Here is a 9,185-nt window from a genome sequence, read left to right on the forward strand (position 1 = left end):
ATGGCCCCCCTGGACAACCCATCAATCCCCAAGGGATCAATCGTGCTTGTGACTGGTGCCAGCGGATTGATAGCGTCCAACATTGTAGACCAATTTCTTCACTACGGCTACAAAGTGCGCGGCACGGTTCGGGACCCGAAGAAGAGCGCCTGGCTTGCAAAGCTGTTTGATGAGAAGTATGGCAAAGAGAACTTCGAACTCGTCGCGGTGCCTGAAATGATGGCCGAAGGAGCATTCGACGAGGCTGTAAAAGGTGCGGATTCTCACTGCCATCGTGTCGCTACCGCTGACCAATCTTCTCGTCGAGTAAAGGAGTGTCCGCCGTTATTCACACAGCCTCACCCATGACATTTGATTCGAACCCTCACAACGTCATTCCTGTCGCAATTGCCGGCGCAGTCAATGCGCTGAAAGCTACTTATACTGAGCCTGGGGTGAAGCGTTTCGTTTTCACATCCTCATCAACATCCGTAGTGATTTCAAAACGCGACACTCCTGGTATTGTCGTCACTGAAGAAACATGGAATGAGGACTCGATTAAACAGGCTTGGGCCGACCCCCCGTACGGGCCTGAGCGGTCGAGTCCAGTCTATGCCGCAAGCAAGACACAGGCAGAACAAGAGGTCTGGAAGTTTCACAAAGAGAATCAGCAGAAACGCCCGGATCTTGTCGTTAACACCGGTACGCTATTCACGTTTGCAGACAGGTATGGTGCTAACAGTATCAAGTGCTCCCAAACACAAACTTCGGCAAGAGCCTCAATCCTATTGAGCAAGGATATCCTAGTACTTCGGGCATGCCTGTCGCACTTTGGAAAGGGGATGAAGCACAGCTAAGAGGGCTCGGCACTCTGGCTCCACGTGAGTTACGCCCATCAATCTTCAATGTACTCAGAGCTAACAGGCATAAGAATATTTCGTCAACGTTCAAGACAGTGCAAGGCTTCATGTTGCTGCCGCCCTCTTCGCGGATGTTAAAGATGAGAGAATATTCGCCTTCGCCGGACGCTTCAGTTGGGACACCATACTGGATATTTTCCGGAAGGCTGAGCCGAACCGAAAGTTTGCAGATAACTTCTCTAGCGGTGACGACCCGAATGAGATCCAGCCCCGCGCTCGGGCTGAGCAATTGCTACGGGAGTTGGGAGAGCCAGGATGGGTGTCCTTGGAGCAGACTATCTTGGAGCTTGTAGAGCAGCTTCGGGCTTCGGAGTAGCGCCCAACGATGGTCCTCAGTAACCGTAAGAGCTGCCACAGTTAATTGATATTCTTTCAATCAGGAAATGGCTTTGTCGAGCCAGCACCGATTTTGTACAAGAGAATTCAACGCCATCCTTGTGACAAGAATCACCCCAGCTTCCAAAAAAGAACCCCAGGCAGTTCACGATGAGCTGGCGCATTTTTTTTACGACAGTGAGCCTAGACAAGTAAGGTAGGCGTGGGTGGAGAAGGTGGTGATAACGTTAGGTGGTGGAGCAATTACAAATCAACAATTTGACTCGAGAAGGTGGTGATAACGTAGGTGGTGGAGCAATTACAAATCAACAGTTTGACTCATTCTTTTTATTTAAACTCACTCAACTGTCCACCTCTTCTTATTTCTTTCATTATCAGAGTCCAAATTCAGCTCTCAGTTTCAACGTCGCTCGAGCCATGTCTCAAGAGCTCAATCTTCCAACGTTGTCAGAGTTCGTGACCAACCTGATCCCACAGGATGAGACCAGCTTATCCGCCCTGGCTCTCGCTCACAAAGCTCTTTCGGAGCCGGTTCTAAATCACAGTCTGAGAGTCTTTCTCATCGCCAAATACCTTTCCAAGAAAGAAGGCACCCCATACGCCGGAAAAACCGAAGAATCTGCACTATTTGTCGCGGCGATATGTCACGACCTGGGAAGTAGCGATTTGTACAACGGTAGCCAACGGTTCGAGGTTGAGGGAGCCGACGCAGCCAAAGCCCACTTGATCTCGCATGGAGGGACGCCCGAAAGAGGCCATCAGGTGTGGGTTGCTATCGCGTTACATACCAGCCCTGGAATAGCTGAGCGAATCGACCCATTTACGCGGCTTTTACGCGTCGCAACCAGCTCCGATTTTTCGTGGGACCTCGCCAAACAATTAGATGTAGACGGCTATCGCAGGGAACTGGAAGAAAATCTGCCTCGCCTTGAAGTAGAACGGTGTTTAGCGGACGCAGTAGTAAACCAGGCCGTTGACCCTCAAAAGGTCGACCGACTGACGTGGCCCAATACGCAGAAGCATCCGCTTGGAAGCTGGCCTGGTGGGCTTCTAAGGGGCCATCTCGAGAACCCTAACCATGATGGCGTCAACCCAGCATTTTGAATGCCCCGGTCAAAACTCGAGAAGATGAATGTTATTTGAGGATCTTCAACGGTCTTCAGTTTCGAATTGAATGGAGATATTTGTACCGTTATATGAGTCATACGGCATGAAGGTGGACATAGCCTGTGGAACTTTTTTTTGTTGCATAGTTATGCATGGTTTCTGTACCATTTATCTCTAATCTACCTTTCTCAGACTCAGATCCTTCGTCCCATCAAGTATTGCAGAATTTACAATTCGCTGGTGTGCGAGCCATCCAACGCATATACACGCGCAGGTAGCAGCAAAAGGTATGGCATATGATACTAGGTAACGACTCTGTTGAACGCGTAGTAGCTATTCATATCCCACACCGAAACCAACGCGTCTTTTCCTTCGTCCGTACTACCAAAGTTGTCAGCGAGTGGTGGATGGTGCGGTGAGTGGTTTGGCATGGAACCATTTCCGCTGCGTGAGACCTTTCGCTTCGTCATCTTTGCTGGCACTGGATGGCGATATAACTTTTGAGTATTCTATTTCAACGCTTGCTGGCTCACCGATGAGAGGCTCAAGATACCTTATGTATTTATTTTTCAGGGAACTGGCTGAAACACGAAGGATTTATGTGCACGAGCCAATAAGCTTAAACCACTCTGTTCCCCAGAGACAGTTCCGCTCGTAAGTTAAGGTGCTTAAAATTTGAGGCACTCGTAAGTTTCAAAAAAACCATTCAATCAAGAGCATCGTAAGTTAAACATGAATAAGAACGCCAGCATAACCCCGAACCGCGCATTGTATCCTTTTTTTATAACGTTGAGGTATGATGCAAACTTGAGAACAATCGAGCGAGCGGGGCTAAGACCACCGGAAAGCTTAGATTGAGTTGCATCAACCGCAATAAGCAATGATATCGGAGTAAGAAGGGAAAAGCCAGCTGTTTCTTTTTAACCAAATAATCTTCCACTCACCGCGACCTTTATAGCTTCGTTACTGACCCGTAAAGATAGGATCCAGGCAATTGTTTCTTCTGTAAGCTTACATAATGAAGTTGGGATTAATAATCCTTGTCGTTTGTCGGAAGTTCGTCATGACTCCTCATCAATGAGTCAATAAATGGCAATACCTTCTCTTTGCATCGCAACTTTGAGTTTGCTTTATACTACAACACAAGTTAAAATGCATTTGGAATTTACTACACTCGATGTCTTCACAGATATGCTGCACAACGCCATGTTTGCCTGCGACAGCACGTACTAGAGACCGAAAGGGGTCCTGAGATACATGGGGAGAAGCACTGGGGGAAGTATCAGGTATAAGGTTCGGAATTATAGGCGTGAGTAAAATAATGGATTTGTCGCCAAGCAGATCTAGACTCAGTGGAATGGACATTGCGTGATTCCATAATAGTTGTGCCATGGTGTTCCAGGTTGGCGAGTCTATCATTTCAATCAGTCTCTCTCATGTAGGGAGCAGTGGCTGAGGTGTTTCGCTTACCAGATTTGCAAATCAACGCCGGCGTGGTGATCTTGTTTTACAAGCCAGGATGAAGGAGATTTAAGTGAAAGGACAGGGCAAGCAATGAGTTAACATGGACTCTTTATATGTTAATAGATGGAAGAGCCCAATCCAAGATTACTTTGACTCCGCTTTTATCCACCACTAATGTGGATGCCTCTCTGCCTGCTGGTCAGCTTGATTGCATGGTGTTAAGATATATCAAATAATGCATAGTGCCATCCCTGGCAGACTTCCGAACTTGTGCCTCCAAAGTCACTGGCGCTAATAATACATACGTAACTACGAGCCATACTGAAGGGATCAGTCGCGAAAGCCTAGAGTGCGCTGCAGATTCTAGAACTAAGGCGGCCGTGGAGACCGTCGAAGAAACGTTGAGCATCAAACTCCTCAGGATTTCGTTGATGGAATCCGACTTCCGGATTGAATGCTTCACGGAGGTGTCAGTCACGTCTTCTAATGCTACGAATGACGCCCCGACTAAGACAAGACACGACTTATGGGTGACCAGAGCAGGTCTTGGATGTAACCCAGTGCTGCGAGTACGAAGTAGGTCCTCGTCTGAAAACATAGACCCCTACACATGAAAGTGAACGAAGGGGAGGATGTTCAAAGAAGGCATTCTCACAGATATAAATATGAATATGAACATGAACATGGATATGAACGGCGATATCCAACCCTCAGTTTCTTGATCAGAGCTGCGAAAGGAACTCCCAACACTAGTATAGACTCAATAGGTCTTGTCGAACTAAGGGAAGACTTATCAAGAATTTCGAACACCCAACTAGCAAATGCATGGCCAACAATACTCTTGCAAACTCGCCAAAGCCGTTGCAGTCGAATTACTTCCGAGAAATCTCGTATTGGTAAGGACCCCCTTAGACAGAGCCGCTTGAGTCGAGTCATTACTCTTCATTGCTCAGTAGTCCACAGATAAATAATATAACGTACTCTGACCTCAATATAGAGTTTCAACAGTTTGGTCCAGACCCGTAGTTGCTTATCGCTCAGGACAGGCATGCAGTGTTGTAGTATTGCATCATCAAACCAGCTCTGCGCGAGTAGGTGCCGCAAGAACCGTGCTTTAGAGATTCCTCTCCCATTCAGCACATCCATCTTGCTGCAGTAGCGTAATTCCCTCAAGGAGCATGGCTTCGTCCCCTGTACTCTTATGCTTCATCTTATTAGAACAGACTCATTTTCAGAGAACAATGCTCACTATTCAGTGCGAACCCCGGCCGACTCCGAGTAGAGGCGAGCTCGTAGATGCCTCATCTCCGTGACCACATCCTCAGGACTGGCATGCCTGAAGTTTTGCAAAATTAGTAGGGCAGAATGGAGACGGTACCATATCAAATCGAAGTAGTCTTCTACTTTGATAGTGTGCTGGGCCACTTCAATATGCTCGAAGCCAGTGGCTACCATCACCCCTCTGAGAACGTCGCCCGAGAAGGGCCGGCCCAGAGTATCGCCCAATTCCCGAATCATATCGGTCACCTGATTCCAAGCAGAATCTTTTCCCAGTAGCCCCTTATTCTCGTCGGTCTACTGAAAACACACATCGCTAATGTCCGCGCGCCCACCAAACCTCAAGCGGTCGTATGCTTCGGCGCAGAAACGCTCCCAATTGACGATTTCTCCTATGCACCCCTGGTTGTTGACTAGATCAAAGGACGATATATCTTGAGTCCAGGCTTGATTTGCGTCTTCCATTTCGAAACTACAATTTGGGGGGATCCATTCAGGTTGAATTGGTGCGATATCGGTCCCGATCACTTCAATCGACGGGTAATTCTGGCAAACATCCCTAAGCTGTGTCAGCAAATCCAAGCTGAGCTAGGTAGAGCCATCATACCGTGCCCAGGTTCCGAATCCAGTACCGATGTCAAATATTTTGTGCGGGGTCTGAGAGCAGGTAAAGTATTGACCGTTGAAAAGGCCTAGACGTAGTCGATGTCTGGTATTGAAATCAGAAATATATTTGGGGATTTTCGGAGTTTGATTTGGGAGCAGCGTACAAGGTACATTCAGCTTGCTCAGCTGCACGACTAATAGCATTACTTCCCCATGTGTTAACAGCCGCAGGTGCACCTTGAGTTCAGAAGCGTACCAACTAGGCCCAAATTTTCCACTGAAGAATCCATGCCCAAAAATGTCGACATAATTATACGCGCTTAGATCCAAGGTCGTCGTAGAAAAGGAACTTGTGGATGTTAGATTGGGCCACCACAGACTTATACCACTCACTCGTCAAAATTTTCACTGAATGCACGACCGTCGGGGGATATAGACGTCAATGCGGTGCTGCATGACAAGACTGACAAGTCGCGAGAGTTATCACTGCTTCTCTGCCCCTCCTGATGTGTGCTTATAGCGGCAGTCCGAGCCGCGAGCCACGTTACCGGAGTCGAAGGGTCTATTGGCAGAGCAGCGCTCTGAGTTTGGGCTCGGTCGAGCGTGAGATTGCCATCAGGATGCATGGCTTGTAGAGATGTGACTCGCCGGAAGGCTTGCAGGAGAATTGCATATTTTTCAGAAAATCTGGGCTTCGCCAAATATACCACTTTGCTGCGGAAGCCCACGCAAGAGATCCGCAAGAGTGAGGCAAGTTGGGGTAATTTCCAACGCGTTGAGCCCACTTGGGCGATGTCTCAATTTTGGCGCTAGGGTAGTGGGTATTATGGGTAGTATAGGTATACACGAGCTAACCCATGCCCCTAGTCCTTAGGTTACCTATGCTCTATTTTTATAAAGTAAAAATAGGGCTAAAAGTAATTTAGGCTATTTATACCTTAAAGAGCTCTTATTAATTAAGGTAGCTAAAAAAGTAAAGTATAAGTAATTTAAATATCTTTATTATCTTAAGTGAAAAGGTAATATTAATTAACTTTAATTTATTTATTTTCTTTTAGTTTATATATAATTTATATATTAATAAATCTTATTATTATAAGCCTTAAAGGACCTCTTATTAATTAAAATAATTTAGCTCTTTTAATAAATAATAATAATATTACTTAGATTAATTAAGTCTTAAATATAAGCTTATAAGATAATATAAATTATTAAAAAGAGATTTTAATAAAAGAAAAAATTAATATATAAATTATATATATATTAATTACCTTATAGATTAAGCTAATTAATATTAATAAAAATCCTCTTATATTAATATTATTAAATTTAATATAATTAAGATATTATAAGGTAAAATTAAAAGTAATAATAATTATAATAATTATATATATATTAATAATTTTAATTATTATTAAAATTACTATTAAAATTATTATTATTTATATATTTATATAAGCTAAGATATATATATTATATATTTAACTAGATAGGTTTAATTAATTAAACCTATAGACCTCTATCTACCGCTAAGTCTAACGCTAATACTTTTTAGGTTTATAGAACTCTAATGCTAACTCTAGGAACTAATCCCTCTAAGTAAACCTATAATGCTGATAACCTCTATTTCCTAATATAATTACGCCTATAGCTATATGGTTAGATCCTAGCTAGCTATAAGACTTTTTTAATTTTCTTATTTAGCGTTGCGAAAGGTATTAATATTAATAATAAGAGTTATAAGCTATACTTTATATTAGTTATTATCTTATAAGTCCTTAAGGAATATAATATCTCTATTAATAAGATTTTCCTTTTTTTTTAGCTTCTTTTTAAGAGCTTTTAATAAGGAAAGCTCTTTTTTAATAAAATTAAACTTTTTATTAATATTATAACTAAGTAAAAAGAGGCTAAGAAAAAAAAATATTATAATTAAAGATTATAAGTTTAACTTATATTAATTAGTTAAGCTTTATGCTTAATTTAATGCTTTAAAGGGCTTTATTTAATATTATTTTTTATAGCTTATTATAAGTACTTTTAGCGCCTTTATAAAGCTTATAGATTACCTTAGTAAGGTTATCTTAGTTATATTAGAAGTTATACTAATAGGTATTAGCTATATTACTTTAATTATTTAGTTAAAGGTCTCTATAGAAAGTAGTTATTATAATCTTATTATTAATATATTATTAATTAGTTAGCTAGTTATAGATTAATTAACTAGTTAATTATTATTAGTTATAATTAAACCTTTTCTAACGAGGATAATAAAAGTGATTTTAGCCTCTTTAAGTGGTTAAGAATTATAAGAATAATTAGAAGGTTAATATTAGAGGGAAGAGCTATTATATGAAGGGGTTAGATTTTAATCTCTTTAGCTAGTTAAGATATAACTTATTTAATATAAATAGAGCTAGTTTTAGCGCGTCATTAAAGCTATTAATAATTATATAAATAAACCTTATTAATTTAAGCCTATTAAGACCTTAGGCTTTAGGCATAGAGCCTTTATTATTAAAATTATTAAGATATTAACTAAGATACTTTAATCCCTATTTTAAGTAAAATAAAGTCTAAGAATAATTTATAATTTTAAATTAGTCTTATATAATATAAAAGGGTATTACTTATATTATTTTAATAATAAGCTTAATTATAAAGTAAAAAAAAAAATATTAAAGAGATAAATATATATATATATTAATTATATATTAATTATATATTAATAATTTATTAATTAGATTTAATATAATACTAAGTAAATTTATTTACTTTATATTTCTTTTTTAGCCCTTTTTATTTTAGCTATTATATAGGTTTATAAATATTAATATATTAAGGTTAAGGTTTATAATTTATTAGTTTTTAAGCTTTATAATTATTTATATAATTAAGTTATTAAATTATATTAAGATATATATATAAAAATAAGAGATAAGAAATAAACCTTTAATATTATAAAAAAGACTTAAAGGTATATTTTTTTTTATATATTATTTATATATAAATTAATATAATATAACTAAGCTTAGGCTATTTTTATTAATTATAAGGCCTTTTATGCCTGTACCTATTAATTATATCTAATATATAAGCTAATAATAAAAAAAAGATTATCTAAGTATAATAATATATATTTATTTATATATAAATAATTTATTAATACTTAATAATTTATAAAAGGTATATAATATTTAATCTTTTATTAATATTACTAAGTTTATAATAAGTATTAATTTATTATTTTTTTATTTTAATTTTTATTTTTAATAAAAGTTATTTATTAAATTATAAGCCCTCTTATAGCTTTATTATTTATAAAAGCCCTTAAGAGGCTAAAAGTTTATTATATTATTAATTAAAATATTTATAAAAAATAAACCTATAATTAGTTTATTTATTTATTAATAATATATAATTAATATATAAATCATATATTAACCTTTTATATTAAGATATATTTATTATAATATCTTTATTAATTAAATTATT

General features: G+C 38.9%; 3 protein-coding genes across 3 annotated transcripts; 2 read left to right on the top strand and 1 right to left on the bottom strand.

The window, feature by feature from the left end:
* Positions 1 to 1,215, top strand: MRS44_007048 (uncharacterized protein; the record flags this gene model as incomplete). The annotated part of the gene is made up of 4 exons (XM_046279250.2): positions 1 to 253; positions 313 to 681; positions 729 to 860; positions 911 to 1,215. The coding sequence occupies 4 exons, from the start codon at positions 1 to 3 to the stop codon at positions 1,213 to 1,215; spliced, it is 1,059 nt and encodes a 352-aa protein (XP_046139310.1).
* Positions 1,216 to 1,652: 437 nt separating this feature from the next.
* On the top strand, positions 1,653 to 2,339 carry MRS44_007049 (uncharacterized protein; the record flags this gene model as incomplete). The annotated part of the gene is made up of 1 exon (XM_046283754.1): positions 1,653 to 2,339. One exon carries the CDS (start codon positions 1,653 to 1,655, stop codon positions 2,337 to 2,339), a length of 687 nt encoding a protein of 228 aa, XP_046139309.1.
* A 2,715-nt stretch (positions 2,340 to 5,054) lies between these two features.
* On the bottom strand, positions 5,055 to 6,316 carry MRS44_007050 (uncharacterized protein; the record flags this gene model as incomplete). The annotated part of the gene is made up of 6 exons (XM_065621978.1): positions 5,055 to 5,333; positions 5,397 to 5,643; positions 5,692 to 5,793; positions 5,855 to 5,896; positions 5,947 to 6,039; positions 6,084 to 6,316. 6 exons carry the CDS (start codon positions 6,314 to 6,316, stop codon positions 5,055 to 5,057), a joined length of 996 nt encoding a protein of 331 aa, XP_065478050.1.
* Positions 6,317 to 9,185: the final 2,869 nt, after the last annotated feature.

This window comes from Fusarium solani (genome assembly GCF_023522795.1).
Source record: "Fusarium solani strain SB1 chromosome Unknown bctg00000003_1, whole genome shotgun sequence".
In the NCBI taxonomy this organism is placed as follows: Eukaryota; Fungi; Ascomycota; class Sordariomycetes; order Hypocreales; family Nectriaceae; genus Fusarium; species Fusarium solani.